This window comes from Chiroxiphia lanceolata, chromosome 1 (assembly GCF_009829145.1).
Source record: "Chiroxiphia lanceolata isolate bChiLan1 chromosome 1, bChiLan1.pri, whole genome shotgun sequence".
Lineage (NCBI taxonomy): Eukaryota > Metazoa > Chordata > Aves > Passeriformes > Pipridae > Chiroxiphia > Chiroxiphia lanceolata.
In genome coordinates, this window is record NC_045637.1 from 67,543,917 (window position 1) to 67,563,642 (window position 19,726).

At 37.4% G+C, this 19,726-nt stretch overlaps 1 protein-coding gene across 4 annotated transcripts in view; it reads left to right on the top strand.

Annotated features, from left to right (window-relative positions):
* Positions 1-18,392: 18,392 nt before the first annotated feature.
* Positions 18,393-19,726, top strand: part of PTPN3 (protein tyrosine phosphatase non-receptor type 3) — a 97,542-nt gene continuing 96,208 nt past the window's right edge. For all 4 annotated transcript variants that reach the window (XR_004359732.1, XM_032702746.1, XM_032702759.1 and 1 more), the window contains exon 1: positions 18,393-18,543. Coding sequence is in view for 3 of the 4 variants with exons in the window: in XM_032702746.1 (XP_032558637.1) it covers positions 18,406-18,543 (138 nt within the window). In the remaining variant the exon portion in view is untranslated. The remainder of the gene's footprint in view (positions 18,544-19,726) is intronic.

Sequence of the window (19,726 nt, forward strand, 5' to 3'; positions counted from 1 at the left end):
TATTCAGAATAGACCTAGTAATTCCTAGATATTAGAAAAATTTTTTGTCACAGAGAGCGTTGTCAAGCTGGAACAGGCTGTCCAGGGAAGTGGTGGAGTCACCATCCCAGGAGGTATTTAAAAGATATGTAGATGTGGCATTTAGGGACATGGTGTGGTGGTGGACTTGTCAGTGGTGGATTAATGGTTGAACTCAATGATCTTAGTGATCTTTTCCAATCTAAATGACTCTATGATTCTAATAGAGGTAATTCATCACTAGAATAACTTGCTGTTATTTGTGTTCTGAAGTATTTGAGGTCTGAAGTTAGCTCTGCCTTCAAGTACTCTCAAGAGAGGGAGATTCTATTACTATTATCAGTTACAATCTCTGTTACTTGTTAACCAGTGTGGATTATGTTAGAATGGCTTGGGAGTAGTGTCATATTGTGTGCTACAGTCATCCTTGTTTGTTTGTTGTGTTTTTGTTTTTTAGTTTTTTGAGGTTTGTTTGTTTGTTTTCTGATTATCCAGGAAGTAAATCTTTCCCAGTATAAAACAACTGGCTTAAAAATTCTCTCTTGAGTGTCAAAGCAAGCAGACAATTATAAACTGTGGAAAGTGGATATGAAGAAAATAAATCTGAATGTTGCTTAGTCTACCAAGAGTCCAACACTGTAGCTTTATTATCAACTCATTTACCAAAAGCAAAAGTAGCCTTTTTTTTTGTCCTGTGTTTGTCCCTCTGCTTTCTGTTCCCCCCCCCCCCTTATAAACAGAACACATTAACATAAACACAAAACTTGATTTCATCTCCTCCACTGCTTACCATAGAATCATTGAATGGTTTGGATTGGAATAGATAGTAAAGATCATCAAGCTCCAACCCCTATGGTGTGGGCAGGGACACCTTCCTATAGACCAGGTTGCTCAAAGCCCCATCCAACCTGGCCTTGAACTCTTTCAAGAATGGGGCATCCACACCATCTTAGGACAACCTATGCCACCAGTGCATCATCACCCCCACAATAAAGAATTTTGCCCTAATATCTAATCTGAATCTACCCTCTCCGAGCTTAAAGCCATTTCTCCCTGTCCTGTCACTATGTGCCCTTATAAAAAGTCTCGCTCCATCTTTCTTGTAGACTGCCTTTAGGGACTAAAGCGCTTAGTTTACTTAATTAAGTAAAATTACTTCTAAGCCCAAGATAACATGCTTATCCTTATAACTTTCTCTACAAAAGTGAATCGTAGGCCTAAAGTTGCAGAAGCTCTGATGAAAGTGTTCACATAGGTGTCACCTCAGCTGTGTGGATGGTCACAACACTGGATCAGTCCTGTGCATGTCAATAGTCCTCAGCTGTCACATGCACTCACCTAGAATTGTGTAATGGCCTCTCTTGCTTAGAGGTGGCTCTCAGCCCACTACTTGAAGCACATTTGCTTTCCTTTCCTGGCACTGAGGAGAAAAACTGGCTTTACAACCATTTATATGCTATAAGGCAAAGTTGAACTCTTAACGTGGGTAATAAAAAAAGCCTGTTTTACTGGATTGATTAGCTGGCAACTTCAAGGCAATTTGCAAACGTGCCTCTCCACAGCAGATAAGGTCAGACTGTGTGAGAAGCCTGGTTTTATAAGTGTCCTTCATTTCCATCCATTGAGATCCCTTTTGGCAGTTGATGTGTGACAGGTAAACGAGGTGCAAGTTTCTGTTTCTTCTGTACTTTGATGTGCTGTCAGGTGATCTGAAACAACATTGGATCAAATGAACACTCAACTCCTGAGTTTTGTTGTCCAAAGAGTCTGCTGGTTGTCCGTCTCTGCACAAGTAATGTCTGATTCTGTCCTTTAGTTTCAACACATTTTATATGTATAATGTCTTAAAGACCTTAAGCTGTGAACTATGTGAAAATGTTAGTGCCTGCCCTAGGGATAGGGCTTCTGTGAGCAGGTCAGCAGATGTATATATTGCTTTGACCACAGCGTAGTGAGTGAGCAGGTGCTTGACTTATGTTCAGTCACTGCCTACGTTGCCTCAGTCTGCATCCTCTGTCTGATGGCTGGGCCAAACAAGAGAGGGGACTGGCAGTACAGAGGAATGTGTGGGACTTACAGAGGCTTGGGATCTGGGAGAAGAAGGGAAGGGCTCAGGCTTGGAGAGGTGGCAGGCTAGGATTCTAAGAGATAAGAGTAGTAGTATGTGCATGATCAGAGGCACGCTGGGATGCCTGTATGCCTCAGTAGGACAGTGAATAATGCCAGAGATACCCACCAAAAGGGATTACTGAAAGATTACCAAGTTATTCAGTAATAAATATTGAATTTAGGCAGTTACATCTACTATAAGCTGCAGTTACTTGAAATATATATTCTGCAGACATTACTTTCTATTATTCTGCTTTTATTTAGAGGAGGCTTATGTTGTTTATTTTTTTTTCATTTTGTTTGTGGTTTTGGGTTTGTTGTTGTTGTTTGGGGTTTTTTGTTTTGTTTTGGGGTTTTTTTTTGTTAGTTTGTTTTTAATTAGATGCCTGCATATCGGGAAGAATAATCTTTGCCTTGAGAACTATTAGCTCTGGAATAGATTGACTAGAGAAGTGGTGAAGTCTTTCTTGCTGGAAGTATTCAAGGTTTGACCCAATGGGACCTTGTAAAATCTATTTTAAAGCCCTACTTTCAAGAAGAGTTATACTAGATGATCTCCAGAGGTCCCTTTCAACCTAGATTTTTCTATGATTCTGTGATCTAGGTCATATATAGCCATGTTTTTCTAAAATATTGGTCATATTATAATGAAAATTATATCAATCTTGTTAAAATAAAATATATTTTTTCTTTTGAAAATAAATGTGAAAAATAAGTTAGTCCACCAATGTAATAATATTACCAACACACAACGATAGCCTTATTAAAGGAGTTTACATTATTGTTCTATGTTAGAGAAATAGCTGTAATACTGATACTCAGTTACTTTTATTTATATGAGAGCAGAAAGTGCTCTCAACAAGGTTGCATCCTATAAGGATTTTGCTTGATGTACACCATGCTGCCTGAGTAGTGTTTAAAACCCTAGTTCCAAACATAATCAGAAAGCATTTGATTATTAGTACCAAATACGTTTTCCCCCTTTATTATGGTTTGTATGTAAATGATGATTGCCTGAATAAAGAAGATTTTATGGCTGAGTGCATGTTGTGTGTGTTTACAGAGCAAATAATATATATATCTTATATGTTTCTTGCAGAACAAATTGAGCATGTTAAGAGAAACTTATAAATGATGGAGATACATGTTTCAAGACACTTTGAAGTAGGCATATCCTGGTTTTGGTTGTTTAAGTTTATTTTGGGAGTTTTTTAAGTTTGTTTATCTGTTTATTTTCCAAAATGACCAGCTGTAGTGGTTGGCCTTCCTGGTGTAAGTCTTTTTGGCTTTCTCCCAGCAGTTCATTGTAGAAGTCATTAAAAAGTCAATTTAATCTTTTGATATTTGCTGTATGACATTCCAAACTAGCTTTTCAAATCTTACCAGAGAAATTCTGCTGTCTACTAGCTCAGGAAATAATCCTAAGATCTGTGTTAGCATGGTGATGTCTGCGTGTATATTATGTGAAGTCAATACAGTACTGCAGAAAACCTAAAAGTTTAGATCTGGCTTTCAGAATGGAATGTGAGTATCTCCTACTGGAGATAACAGAATCCTGTAAGCTACTTCATGGGAAAGTATACTTAAATATTCAAACCCTTACGTGTTAACCTGTGACCAACTTGCATATAAAATTAGGTGTAGGGACTACTTGATTTATTTATGATTTAGGTAGAATTTATGTAGCAACTTTTGGGCACTGTTTTAAATGCTTAACTGTGCAATCGAAATGGAGCACATATATATACTTTATACTCTTGTTTTATAATGACTCCTTCTCCCTTACGTCTGGATTTGGCTGTGGCTCTCAGGCTCTTTTTTTTTTGTCCTCTTTCATTAAGGGGAAACCATGACAGTTGTCTTAGCTAATATAATAAAAGCATTTCAGCAGGCAAAAACCCAGTTACAAGGTCAGCATTTCTCTACGTGAAAACTTTCTATTTTTTTTACCTGGTGTTGCTATTGATTTTTGTTTGCTTGTTTAAATTATTTAATATCTTTATTTTTCTTTGTATTTAGATTAACACTACCTTTTTTTTCCCCTGGCACTTAACTATTTTAGGACCTGTTCTTGCAGTGGAGAGCAAGGTGCTTCCATTGTGCTTGCCTGCAAGAAGAGATATTTGATGTAGATGTTTCTTTTCTTCTGTGACTCCTTAGCATAATTGCAACTGTCACAGACCATGTTCAAACAGGTAGCACTACTTCAGGCACTGGTGTGCTGCCACCTTTCTGTACGGATAGCTAGATTTATGATTAACTACTATTTGCACAGTTACAAATATAATTATTTAGCCAACAGCTTCCCTTTACAGCCCAGGGAAAGAAGGGGGGAAAGATCCTCAAATAGACTAGCCCTAAAATAAAGGAGTTGGTGGTTTGAAATGCCTGCTAGCAGCAATGAGTCCATTTCCTCAAGGCAGGCAGCCCACAGGCTTCGCCTGGGGTTTGTTCTGGGTGATGAGGCAGTGAACCTGCTGTGTTAGCACACCTTGCAGGTACTCGGGAAACACCGTCTCTTGGCGTTGTTCATGAGCCTGCTGCTCGGGCCCTGATGCGGCGTTATGGCCACTTGGTTAATGAGTTGCTTGAACATCCGTGTTCACGTTTAGTGGCACCAGCATGGAGTAGTCTGACAGTGTTGCACTGTGGCAGCAGTGTAGGCAGAGGTGTTCTAGGGTTTGGGGCCACTGGAACCACTATTTTGGGGAGTGGGGGCAGGGGAGTGTCCAGCACTGCCAGAGTTCTCTTCCTAACTCCACTTTCAAGCCTAGTTTGTGGCTGAAAACTTTTTGAGGTTTGTGTGACTGAAAACCAGAGGAAAGTAGCCAGCCTGCCTTTTGAATAATAACGTGGACCTGAGGAGTTGGCCTGCAAGTGTTAAAAGTGAATGATGGCAAAATATTTTATACTGTGGCAGGTCAAACCTTTGTCTGTTTATAAAACAAGAAGTTAAGACCTGTATTTAAGGGTAGTAGTGCGTGTCCGGCAGAGAAATTAATGTGTGTAGCTGTCTATACATTAAGTGTTAGAGTTATGCTGGAGAAAAAGGTGACAAATTCAGCAATAAGAGAATGCCAGACAGTTGAATGAGATGCATCCAACTCCTCACCCAGCTGTGTAGATAACATTGTTTGAGACTGGCTGGGACTAAAAAGCAGTGCTGTCAAAGAAACATTTCAGAGTCAGCATGAAATCATACTGTCTAACATTTATGAAGGGAAATCCAGAAGAGATACTGAAACTTCAAAGGGCATTTAAAAAATCAAACCCCCCTCCACCCACTTGACCCAAAAAACTCCCAAACTACCAAACCAAACAAACAGACAAAAAACCCCAAAGCCATGGTAATTGACGGTCTAGCCCCTCCACTTTTTTTTATTGGTGCTAATAGGAATTTGTAGAGGTCCTAAATACTTTTTACTTTTTTGCCTGGCACTGATCTAGTTCCTTAGGAATGAAATTCATTAATTGTTTTAAAGATACCAGATAACTCCCCTCCATTACCTTATCTAATTTCTTCATCCTCTAGTCTCTGCATTGTTGTCATACTCTTGTTACAGTTTGCTTTATTCCATCCCATTATGCTTTTATTCATCCAGTACTTGTTGTCATGTTTGATCTTCTGCTTATTCTCCTTGAAACCCCCTATATTCTTCAGAGCCTGCATTAATTGCTGATTCAATTAGCCTTATCAGTTCTGATTTATTTTTACATTTGAATATTATCTGATACAATGCTTTTGAAATTTATGGAAAGGGGACTCCTTTCTTCGTGAATGTAATAAGAAATGAACCAGGAGGCATTCTCTTTGTGATTTTTTCCTCAAGGTTTTGAACTGCTTCCCAGCCAGAGCTCTGCTATGAAGTTCTCTTAGACTTCCCTTCCAAACATACTGCTGTGATTTACTTTGGCTGCTTTGTGTTTGCTGGCTCAGGGTAGGCAGCCAGGCTATCATTGCATTCAATACCCAACAAAACTATTCTACCACTTATTCTGTCTAGTCTTGAAAATTGAATTCTTTGAAAGAATTCTGTTCGTGTCATATTGCTTCAAAATGGGTACTGTATGCTGCTGCATGAATTTAACCTGGTTGAAGGTTATTTCAATTGTTTATCAATTTTGGTGAAGTTTTGGCTAGCTTTGGCAGTTAATTCCCAGTATATGCTGAAACTGAACCCCTGTCCTATTTTTGCAAGGAGCAAACTTGCTTAGGTGAAATTCTAAGTTTTAGTAGTAGTAGGACAGTGTATGTGGTGTCGGCCAGAATTTGTACTTTGATTCCAAAGATCAGGTGGGGGTTGAGAGCATTCAGCATGTGTAAATATTGATGTCACATTCAGAAAGCTCTTGTGGGCAAGCAGAACACATACCTGGTCATGACAAGGTACATTTTGCACTAGGAAAGCAATTAAGATTAAATAAACTAAGCTGAGTATTTTTATTTAGGTGTAATTTAGGGTAGGCAATCTGGAATAGGGGTCATTACCTTTGTTACTGATTACATAAGCTTAAATATTAGAGATCTATGTAAGGGTTTAGCTAATAACATTCAAAATCAAGTTGTTAATCTACTTTATTCAGTTACTAAGGTAAAATAAGCTTGATGACATTGAAGAATCAATTTCAAATTAATTTCTCCTTTAAAGCTCTCACGAAAGTCAGTTCTTTCCAGGAAAAAAAGGGCTGTTTTGTCATTGATTTGCTGTATTGCTTAAATTTGGTCAATTGACTAGTCTTATGCAAAACCAGAAATACAGTATTGTGTTTTCAAGTAGTCCTTGTTTTGATACTTTTCCTTTAAAATACACTTCCGGTGTATTACTGGGTTGAGAAAGAAACATGAAGGAAAGAAAGCATTAGTGGTTGTGGACTGCTGTCCTCTGTCCTATTTTTCATTCCAGCTGTTCTGTGATCATAGCTCCAACTCGATAAGGTGCTGCAGTCAACTCCCTCTTTACATCTCCCAGTCCTTCCACGTTAAGTTTTGAGGAATTTTCCTACTGGGAGGCATTACCCATTATCACTGCCTTGCAAAAATGCTGAACAGTGGGGAAACTGGGGGAGAGATACCAGATCTCAGCACTATAAGCAGAGCTCTCCCTTTCTTGCTCCTGCTTCAGTATAAACCAGTAGTGCTGGCCTAGTGCCTGCATTCCTCTGTAATCGGTTGCCACAGCACGCTAAGATTGCTTTGTGGGAAGTACATAAATATTGTACCTGCCAGCCAGGAATACAAAAGCTGAAAAAGGAAGGATTGGGGAATGTCAGATCTACTTGGTAAAATTTGGTGTTTAAAAATGCTTGGCATTATCTTGTGCATTAAGTGATTTGAAACTTAAAAACCAAACTAGCTTCTGAGTTACAAACTTTGAAAAATAGCAGCAGTTGATACATAAGTTAATAATAAGGATGCATTCTCAAACAATGAGGTGATTTAATGTGAGCCTGGCTGTGCATGAGAGCTTCAACAACCTTGTAAATAAAGGGTTGAAGAGACTTGCATTACTTCAGATAGCAGCAGGAGGCTTTGTTACAAGTGCTCATTTGTTGGATAGCTGTGTTTAAAATGAATAAATATGATCTGAGTGGGCTTAAATTATTTGTGAAGGCACTGTATGTGAGTAGGAGCGTTGGAGAAGAAACAACAAAACCAACAGAACACCAAAAAACCTAAAACAAAACTCTGCCTTTTCCCACCCATCCCCCCACCCCAAACCCAAATGAGTACTTCACTCAAGAGCAGTTCTTTACCAGGCTCCTTTACAGAATCACGCTCTACCCCACTCCATTTTACTCCCCCAAGCTCCAGCTGTGGCTTGCACGGCTTCTGCTCACTCCTCTCCTTCCCTTGACCTCCTGATGGGTATCATCTTCACTGGCATCAGGTTTCTATCTTCCCAGTGTGTTCCCTTTTGTGTTGTACACCAGGTACCAGAACAACACCAGTGCTTGTTCACCTCATTTGTAACAGCTGGAATAGGCAGCCTCACCTCTGTGAACTAAAAGCTCACATGACTGAGAAAAGGAAGTGTATCACTTTGGTGGCTTCGTGGCAGAAGGTTTGGCAGGTGTTTGTCTAAAAGTTGGCTCAATATTCTCACCCACCCTGTGATGGTGGAAGAATGCTCTGCTTGCTCTGGTCCAGGGAGGCGTCTGTGCTGCCAGGGACGTGGCTGTCCAGCCAGGCTGCAGCTTGTGGCTGAGCTTGGCACCACAGCTGCATTGAATGCCAGTTGAGCAGCTACTTTTAGGCGGTTTGGGGGCTTAAGTGAAATATTCTACTGAAAAGAAAGAGCTGACCAAAAGATAGCTGCCACTGCATTTATGATGGAGGGAAGATGTGGGAATGTCTGTCTATAGATGAAAGCTTTTTGAAGTGGTTATCTTCTGGTGTGGTGCACCATGGTCACAGGGAGCATGTGACCATGTGATGATGAAAAAATTGCGCAACAGGGATGTAAAGATGTAAATGTTTAGATTTTGCTGGTTTGAAACATACACTGTTTAAATACTGATGGAAACACAGAAAGCACAAATTGTTTGCAAGCTAGGACTGTCTTGTAGCGTGTTTATTCTATTTTTTTCTTCACTGTGTGCAGGAATTGCTTTCTTCTTTTAAAGTGAGGACACCCAAGCATGTGCAGGAATTGGAAAAATGTCTAGCCAGTTTGGGTGACAGTGTTGCTATTTTTTTGTTTGCCTATTGTCTTTGTGCAGGAGGAGGAGGACTTCTACGTGTATGCAGTCAGTGCTACTGTAGGTCCTGGAGAACAGTTTGATCTCATTGATAAAAAAATCTTGTGATACTAGATGTTTTGAAGCCTGTGCAACAAACTGAAAAGGGAAGAAAGAGGTGTGCTTTGGTAAGGTTAAAATATGAATTTGTCAGCTGTTCATAGATGGGGAAGAAGATGAAATGAAGACAGATAGGGAAGAAAAACAGAAAACTGTTCATCCATGGCAATTGTTTTCAAAGTGCAGACATTCCCAAGCTGGCTTTTCACAGTGTCTGTTTGCTTTTTCTTCTTGAAGACTTAGAAATTATCATAGAATGGGTTGGGTTGGAAGGGACCTTAAAGATCATCTAGTTCCAACCCTTCTGTCATGGGCGGGCAGGGATATGTTTCACTACCCGAGGTTGCTCAAAACCCCATCCAACCTGGCCTTGAACACTTCCAGAGATGGGACGTCCACAACTTTCCTGTGTTCCAGATCCCTTTGTGGACCTTTTGAAGCCATAAGTTTCATAGCAGAAGTCCTCTGTCATGCTTGAAGGAATATATTTTAAAAGCTCATGTCAACATGTGGATTATAAAATAGATGATGCATGAATTTGTAGGCAACGCTTGCATGAAGTTTGAAGCTTTAAGGTCTAAAAGTCTGGGTGCAGAAAGATAATTCATAATAATTGTAAAGAGTGTTTTTTGTTCATTAACACAACTTACAAGATAGGCTTTATTTTGAGATCTGGAATGGTTTCTTCCAAAAATTGTGGACTGGGTTTTTTTTGCTGCCAGTGATGAAACTTTCTTCCCAAGTTTGATTGGCACTCTATTCAGAAGCAGATTGAGTAATGCTCACCAATGGAAAACACCAGGTAACAGTGGCAAGTCTTGATCCACTACTCAACCGTCCTCACACAGGAAGGAAACCTCAGATATCTCTAATTTCAGGCTATTTTTCAAGTTTAGTAACAATCCAGCACCCAAATTTGTGTGGAATTTATTTTATTTAAAAGTGGAGTTAGCTTTCTGTGGCATTAATACTCTCAGAGCCATGATGAGGTGTTTACTCTTCTTTTCCTGTCTCAGCAACAGACGGCAGTCACCACTGCCAGCAGCATCTGTCTGCTGACAGATTTAAGCTCCGTTTAGTTCTGAAGTTTATTCATAAGCCAGTTACCTACCACACACTACCTGCTTTTTCAAGGTTTTAAAAAGTATGCTTTGGCAATTATTTTGGTCATGATCTGTGTTTAATTTGGGGAGGAGGAAAGCGACTGGTTCACAAAATGCCATTAGGGGCAACATCAGAAATAGAATATGAACATTAGGATACATAGCCTTGTATTGAGTCTATAATCTCTTCTGTCTACAATTTGCTGTTTTCCTGTTCTTTAAAAAACGACTTGAACTTCTTTTACTCTGAAGAAAAAGAATGAAATATGAGGTATGATGACATCAGTCCTGTTGAAAAGACTGAAATCTTAGGTAACTGTAGCTTTTACGTGCAAAATATACTGTGTTAATAGGAGGCAAAAATTATAGAAAAAGGTCTTTTATTTGACTGGTTAATATGTACATGAAAAAATTACTTTGGACATGCATTTGAGATATGAGGAGAAGCTTGTTTGGGAAAGCTAATGGATTTTTTAACATGCCTGTACTAAGAAGAGGCATTATTTTCTGCAAGTCATGATTATTTTTTTTATATACCATCGTACTACATTGTTAAATGAAATGTTTCGACATAGATCAATAGTCTTTAAACTCATAGGTAGAGGACAACAGTTCAAAATTACTATCAGAAAACAACATGTCTCACATAGGAAACATTATATGGGGACTTGATGCTTTTCTGACATTCTCAGCAACATTCTCAAAAGTGAAATTTATATTTATTTTTTTTACCTTGTAGGAGGTAGAGATTAATATTGCCCTGCAAGCATAGTGAATAGTGTGACATTTGTGTGAGTAATCCCTGTTTTACTTTAAGGTGGTTTTTTTCTGTTTTAAAAACCAGTAGAAGTAGCACAGGTAGTTTCTAGACTGTTTGATTAGTACCATACTATGGATATAATAAAAAAGTAGAATTTCCCTCTAAAAGCATGTTTCGGATATGCGTTTTACTTTGTAGAGCTTTCATTATTTTTCTAAATCCCTTCCTGAATCTATTATGCAGATGATTAAAATTCTGTTTAATTAGCACAGCTTTACTTGGCAATAAAATTGACATGATGGTTCTTATCTGTCATACATAAGTTTCATGACATACAGTTTATTGCCTGCAAATAGAATATGAGAACTTCTTGTATTTCAATTTTGTTATGGTGATTAATTTGATAACTGAGGTTTCTGAATATTTTAGTAGCTTGTCTTCATAAATTTCAGTGGTAAAAGATTACTTACTTGGTTTTGAAAATTTGAAGGCATAAATTATTCTATATAAACTAATATATTAATGGGAAATGTTGGTAGCTGGGCTCTGCAGTGCTCAGCTTCAATTTTGGCTCAGTGTTCATGTTCTTCCACTCTTCAGTGTTGTTAGTGTGAGACACTACCAAGTCGAGGAAGGTGAACTTCAGTTTTCCCTCTGCAGTTTTAATGTTGAGTTCATGCAACACTGTTTGCAGCCTCCAAAAGGCATTATTTATAAAAATAAAGTAGTGACAGCCCTTGCATTTTCAGTGAGGTGGTTTTCTTTTGTGCTATCCTGCTGTTTAAAGCTGAGGCAGGTGATAGAGGAACCACAGAGTTCCTGAATTATTCAATTGGCATGGTGCAGGAAATGGAGCAGTGAGCCATTTACTGCTCTCAATACACTGGCTGAAGGTGTTATTTTATAAATATTAGTGGGTTTTTTTTAATAAACATCATAGAGGTCTCTGACTTGAGCAATAAAAACTGCAAAAAATTTGAAAGCATTACAAGTGTGTCTCATTCTCATCTGTATTTTATAGTACTTGAACAGTGTGGGGAGCAAGGATCTTGAGATGCTTTTTCCTCCCACTGATTTTCTTCTGATCTTACTTATTCCTCATGCAGTAGATATCTCTGTACTTTGGTTTAATTCTATGTATGTAAAGCAACATCTGTGAAGTTAGCATGACCAAATTCACACCCTTGAAATTAAAAGAGTCATTCATACAATCTGGTTTGATCCTTTGCAAATGTGACCAAAATATTTGCCTCAGAAGTTGGAATAAAGAATGTTAAGAACCCAAGTATTGAAATTGATGGCCATTATTGGTTTTCTACCAATAAGCTCTTCTAGAATTGAATTACCTTTAGGTTGTCTGATTTCAAGATTAAGTTTTCAGACAACCAGTCTATATGCTACTGAACATATTACTGAAAGGCTGGGATGATTCTTCCCCCTCAGCCCCTTTCCCCCACATGTAAAGGGTATTACTATGTAAATAATATAATTCTTTTGGTCAAATAATCTTCATTAACCTGTAATGGTAGCTTGCCCTGCTTTATTGCCATGAAGTCTATGTCTTCAATTTTAACAGCAAGAACTGTTGGGATGCCTGAAGCTCTGCACATTTTAAGACTTCGCAGGTAAAAATCTGTAGGATGCAGGTGATGCAAATCTTTTTCAAAAGGGAAGGGAGAAGAGGAAAAAGGATCACAGAAAAGTTCAAGTGTAGTCTTTGTCTCTAAAGCTTCTCTTGGAATGAATATATATGTAATATAGATACAAACAAAACATTTGACATAAATACTCCTTTTTTTTAAGGATAATTCATGCGCTTAGAGTTTTTACTCTGTCACTGTAAGTGCAGCTCTGCTTTCTGTAACTTAACAATATTAATGTATAATTAATGGTCTGAAGAGGGTAAAGCCTTTTCTGTTACACCTACACTGTACTTCAAGAACACTGAGTCCGTCGTCAAGTCCCTCTTTGCCGTCCATCGAGACACTGGGTAATCCCCAACAGAAATATTGTCCCTAGTCCAGCTCCATGAGTATATGTAGGTACCACACAGCAGAACTGAAATAAGAATACTGTGTTGCATGTCTTCTCTGTGACAGAAATTACTGCTTCTCACACTGCTTGCTTTACCTTCAGTATGTTATTGATTTAGTGGGATCTCAGGGACATGTCAGTCAGGATACAGTATAATTCTAAAACTAAAACTCAGGCTTATTTCTTCTCCCACCCATCTCTTGCTGTCCAGCTTTGACATTCATGTGTGGTCTTGCTGAATCCAGAGTTCAAAATAGTTGGATTTCTCATGAAAGCACTGCGCAGTATGAGTTTACCAGAGATGTGTTATAAGGAAAAGCTAAATGAAATGCAGGAAAGGCTTGCAAACCACTTAATAACTCCATTTTCTGCACTAATTAAGCACCTAACCTCTTGTAGTGGTGTGAGGATTTTTTTTTTTAATTTATTCAACTGCATATATTGGATTTGCTTCTAAGAGGCAATGACTATTTTTGGTAGGTACCTTATTTCTAGACAGGAGAACAAATCCAGTTTCTCTACTTACTTATTGGCTTTTAAAAGTGAAATAAAGGGTTCCATTTTTATGGAGGTTAGAAGAGGAAAGAGTATTCAAAATTACTAGCGGTTTAGTTTTTGTATTTAAAACCAGTCTCTTTTCCTTGTAACTACCTTCATTGAAACTAAAATGCTTTCAAGTACATTCTAAATAAACAAATAGAGGTATGATCATGTATGCAGTCTGCCCTGAAGGATTATTTGTGGGTGAACTCCAGCGTTAAGGGCTGTTAGATGAAGAAGAGGTATAATTATATTGTAATATGGAAGAATGTTTTTTCTTTGCTCAGTTCTGTACTAGTTCTGGTAAGTATTGGGCTGGCAATATGTGTTATACCTGTTTAGGACAGAACTTTTAAATGACTATGTTTTTGCTTATATGGACTTATTTTCTGTAACGAATCTCTGCCCATAGGTTCTATTTTTCTGGGAAACTTAAGACAATAACTAAAATGATTTAAGCCTTGTTAGTGCAATTTTTGATAGCATTGTCAGAATGCTTTGTAAGACCTATTGGTTACTTATATGACATAATTCTGGTGTGCTTGAAAATATCACAGGTGTCAGCCACTGGAAGCAAGTATAAGAAAGCCAAATCTTTAATTTTTTTAATCTTCATTTTTAACTTTAGGGTGGTGAGCTTTTATTGTAATAATATTGCTTTCTGTCCTAAAAGTGATAGTTTGAAAACTTGCAGCTACTGCTTAGGCGTTTGCATGTGTGTCTACACACAGGCACACTTTCAATGTAGATATTAACCTTTATTCTTATTCTAAGACTGCTGCAACAAGTCTTTTATTCTTTGTAGCTCAATTTGGAGGTATTTTTACACCATAAGCTGTAATAACTTAATCATCTAAGGCTTTCATGGTTATTCTCTGTTTATATTTAATTGATTTTGTTTTTTCAAGTGATGCAAAATTTGTCATGGTGTGATGCTTCTGGCTTCCACATTTACTTTCTATGTAACTTACAGGAGAATTTTGTGGGGAAATAACTATAGATAAGGAGCAAGTGGTGACTTGCACACGCTGCTTAAAATGAACTTTATCTTTTACTTTGGTTGTTGCTTTAGTAATGCCCAATAATTTGTATGGAAACTTGCAAATAATGTTTTGTGGTAAATATGCCGTGGGATTTTCCTGTGAAATAGAAGAGTTGAATTTTATATTAGTGGTGAGACATCTAGTTTCTCATTGGGAATGTAGAAAAGATGAAGCAGAAGGGGAAAGCAGAAGCTGGTTTCCGTAGGTATTGAGTTAAACTTAATTCTTCTTTTTGGAAAATCTGATTGAATAATTTAATCCCCATTAAAGTGCACTGTTGATAGATATGACTTTGAGGTAAGTAATTTTTAGCTACCTGGGCTGATGCATGCTAGAGAGCACTTATTGGTTGTTTTAGGATTATATATTGTTAGAAAGACATGTGTAATTTGTTATACCTCTTTCTACTCCTATTTAATTTATTTGTTATATTTAAGTGAAGGAACAGATAACCATGAAATGTAGCTCTTTTTGAAAGGACATACAAGACCTGACCATGTCTTTACTACTGCAGTTTTACCTTTCATTGTCAGGGATGGTTACTCATAAAATGGAAGAAGCACTACCCTTTCATAAATGACGTTCCCACGGATTCTGTAATATTTATGATTTTTGAGAAGCCAACATGCAACTATACTATATTCGCAGTCAAGACTACAAAGAAACTCTTGAGAATACTTAGATTAAAGTAGTACCCTTCTAGGAAAAAGCATGAGTGTACACACTTGCAGGAGTAAATTATCCTCATTTACCCAGTGAAATTAAGGTAATAAATGATTTATTAAAAAAACAAAAACAAAAACAAAAAAGACAAAAAAACCCACAACAAAACAAAAAGTAAACAAGGCATAAAGCAAAAAAGACCATTCACAGTTATACATAATGTGATTATAAGTAGAAGGTCCTTGAGTATATACTCAGCAAATCTTCCCTTGATTTAATTCCATGGTGAAAAAGAAGTTAATGGTAGTTATACTGAGAATCGAGTCTTATGTTTTTTTTAAGAACAATTTCCAAGCAAGTTGGAAAGAAATTAAATGCTGGTATGGAAAAAGTATTTTTAAAAGTCAGTCTTCTTCAATACAAAAGATGAGGAAAACATGTTATTTTTGTTCTGCTTGACTACAGCGTTAGAGTAGGAGAAGGCATGCATAACCAAGCTTGTCCAGAAATGTGTTTAATGTACTTGGAAAACATTAACTTCTGTCTGTAGCTGTATTTGTTTCTCCTGTAAGCCTATTGCATGATTTCATTATGGGATAGAATTCCATATTTGTTTTATACCTTAGGGTGAAAATAACTGTGTTTTGGGGTCATTTTTTTGTTTGCTTAATTAAAATATATCTCTCAGCTTTGTATATTTGACATGTTTATTTTAGGGAAAGTATTGATTTGTTGATAATGTTCAAATTTGTTTTACAGGTTTTTTTGTTGGTTTCATTTGTGCCTCAGCTTCTTGCCCAAGGCTACGAAGCAGGAACTGAGATTTGCATGTAGTGGCTGGTCCTGGTTGCTCAGGGCTGGAGGCTGATTGCTGGTGCTTAAGAGCTGGCTTCCGGTCTTGCCGGAGATCTCAGTGACCCCACTGCCTATCCCAAAAGCAGCTGCCATTGCAGATTGCTTCATGTACTTCCATGTGCCCCTTTATACTGTGCTGGGCTTGGTAAGCCATTTCAGTCATCTGGCCCTATTTAAAATACAGCTTTAAACACAGGTTTGTATAGATGAAAAGTCGTAGAGCAGGTGCTAACAACTCATCTGCTTACCTCCATCCTGTTCTCCTTCCCTTGCCCTTTAGGCTATGAATTTTCCAAGTTGTTTCCTTACAGACTTACTGAGCTTACGGCATATTAAGGTGGGATGTGGAAAATGGTGTAGTCAGGTGCCTGTGGTGTGACACCTGTAACGTAGCTCCCTCCCTTAGGAACTTACTCTCTGCAGAGTGAGGTTAAAGACCATGTAGGTGACAAGTACAAGGTATGGCTTTCTCTGCTCAGGATTCCCAGTGGATGGTGGTTTCCTGGGGTTTGATTAGGCCCCTTGAGCTCTGGTTGACTGATAGTGGTGACATCCAAACACTCAGCCATTTATCCCTGTCTCAGCAGAGTTTCCGTGGTCAGCTGGCTCTCAAGGACAGCCTCAGCTGAGGCTCTTTGCTTGCCTTAAACACAAACCATGAACTCTGTGTTGCACGTGTGATTTTATATAAAATTGTAAAAATGAAGGAATTACAAGTTTTCGTTTGTGAACCCAATGCAACTTGGCCACTCTAGCAGCAACCACTCCTGAATTGGAAAGCCCATTTTCTGGATACTTAAATTAGAAATTAACTTACTATGACTAACTGCAGACTGTATATCACGAAAAATTGCAAAGCGATGGGAGTATATGGTGGTTTATACGGAAATACTGTTCATAATTCTTCTAAATATTACCCCTTCCTTTTTATCCCCTCCTTTAAAAAAAAAAAAAAAGAAACCAAAGCAAACAAACACCTAAAACCCTAAACCACACCTTCTCCTAAGAAAAAATGCAAAATACTGACTAAATAAATGTCTTGACAGCTTATAGTTTTGATTTTAGAAAACATACAATAGCTAACTATCAATTGGCTGACAAAACACCTCCTATGAGAGTATTGTTGAAAGTGTTGAATGCTTATGTGTGTCTGAATTCTGAGCTGTCTGTGAGAAGGCAATTGTCTTAGCTGCTTCTGAGTATACATTACACATAGTTGTATGAATATGGATGACTGTGCTGCTTTGTTGCCTTTACAACCCCCCAAACCCTGCTTTATACAATTTTGCATCTCATGGCTTTTCATGCTTTTCATGTTTGCCTTTTGTAGTGATGTGTCGTAGATGCAGTGCTTCAGTATTTGAAGTGATTTTTTTCCCCCCTAAATCATTCCATTTCTTTAGGTGCTTAAAAGAAAAGCCAGCCTGTGTTTTAAGGCAGATACACAAATAAAGGGAGATTGCAAAATAGTCCTGATATTGGACCTATCTAGCTTGGCCAGCAGTCTAGGAAACACTCATATTATGCAAGACTCTTTGTAGCTGGCCCCTAATAAGTGAGGTATGATTTGGTAATTGATATGGTAATTAACCTGGAAAACTATCCTCTTCTTTGCTTGCCAACTGGCTTTAAACACTCTGATGTTAATTGGTAAACCGATCCAGTGGAGAGAGGCTTGAAATGTTTACAGGCTGGTCTGTATTTAATTCAACTCTTATTTCAATGAATGACTTTTTTCTCATTAGTGGGATTTTTTTTTGTTTGTTTTAATTTGTAGATACTGGTTTTCAGAGTTTTGGTGAAACCCAAACAACAATTTTTTTTTTCTTTGTGGCATATTCTTCTCTGATATGAAAGTCTGGCTTCATGAATTTATGTATGTTAGACTGTAAAGTATTGACATGTTTTAAGGTTGCTTCTGCTTGCCTTACATATGGTGTTTGTATATATATTCCCAAAACAAAGTGTTACTTGATAGAACTTGATCTGCATTAACTCAAAACTGTTTTGTCAATTGAGAGTAAATAGAATTATTTTATTGTGGTTAAACTTGCACTATAAATGCAGAAGTATGTAGGAAATGTATAAGGGGGTGAGGGATTTACTAGTTACAGATGATAAAAACTTGTCTGGACATTATCTTCTTGCTTTATAATAGGTGATTGGAATTTTTTACCAATTTGCACTAAGGCAGTGGCCCATGCCTAATCTAGGTATACACTGTGGGATTATCTGTAATTCTCTTGAGACCGTTAACGTTTAGAACATGGAAGCTCCCCTATATATATGCATTGATATTCTGGTTTACAACAAGCTAATTTTACAATTTATTCTTCTCTATAACAAGTGTTTGTTCATTTGGGGTGTAGTGAGGTCTTCATGATGTTTTAAGTTACTCTGAAAAAGCATAGATCAAACATAGCGAATTGTAAGAACTGTTATTAAACATAATTTTTGTTTTATAGGTTATTCAGCAATAGTTATGAACTCCCGTTTACGAGCCTTAGGTGGGAGGATAAATAACATACGAGCATCAGAGCTACCAAAAGAGAAAACCCGATCAGAGATAATCTGTCACGTCCACTTTTTGGATGGCTCAGTACAAAGCTTCAAAGTCAACGTAAGTTTGGAAAACCACTTTATTGTTAAATACGTAGAAATTTGTTTGAAACCTGGAGATCAAATGTGGGACCCTGAGGCTTGGCGTATCCCAAAGATGTTGAAGACGTAACTTTGCCGTTACAAATTGCAGAATTACTGCTTATGTAATGGGTTTATGAAGCACTATTTTAATTTACTTTCAAGGCAACCAACTGAAATATCATAAAATCATGGCATGCAGATTGTATCTGGAAAAAAGTCTTCTGTATGATATGGGAACCACAAAGAAAGAGATCTGGTGATCATTGTCAACTATGAATAAGTAATTAATATTTAAAAGGAACCCCCAAATTTTCATGTGCTCCTCCTTTTCTCCCATTAAAGGACTGGTAAAAAGGAGGAGGCCTTGTAAATTCCTGTAGTGATGTCAGTTACATATTTTCTGAAATGCAAAGATGATGTGAATAGTGAAGACATTGTGGCTTAGCAGGACAGTTTTGTTCAACCTTTTGTACTTCAATATAGCCTCTTTATTTGGCTGTGGGGAGGGAAAGAGGATGAGTGGAGGTTTGCACTTTGTATTTTTACTGTATTTTATTCTAGCAATATTTTGGTTTATAACTTAAAGTATTGATTAAAAATATTAACTCATTTTTAAATGAAAACAAAGGAAATAGCTTCAGTTGTCAAGCAATTTTCATTAAAATTATCTGACCCAGAAAAAAACCTGTAGATGAATTTAAATAGAATTGTGTGTATATGATACTTATTTTATCCAATATACCCTATTTGAGAAGAAGCATTTTGCTGAGGAAGCTGTGTTGCAACATCTTTTAGATTACACGATGTTTTCTTACAGGAGATTCAAAACTGCACATTAAAGTTTTATTTTCCCAAGTCTTATTACAGTTCATTTTGCAGACTGATAACTTTGTCTATTGGATACTAGTTGAAGTAGGAATTATTAGATAGGTTAGATATATTATTTTCATTCTAATTTATGCAGAATTAGTCTTGTATTAGTATATATTTTATATACTGTGCATATATATACATATATAATATGTGTGTGTCTATGAAGTAGCTAACATTGGGAGGCACAGTACAAGGTGAGTAGGTATGTAAGAGAAGGAGCAACACATTAGTATACAATTTCTGTTGTTTGTCTCTAGTATGCCCTAAGAATTGCCTTGTCTGTCAGT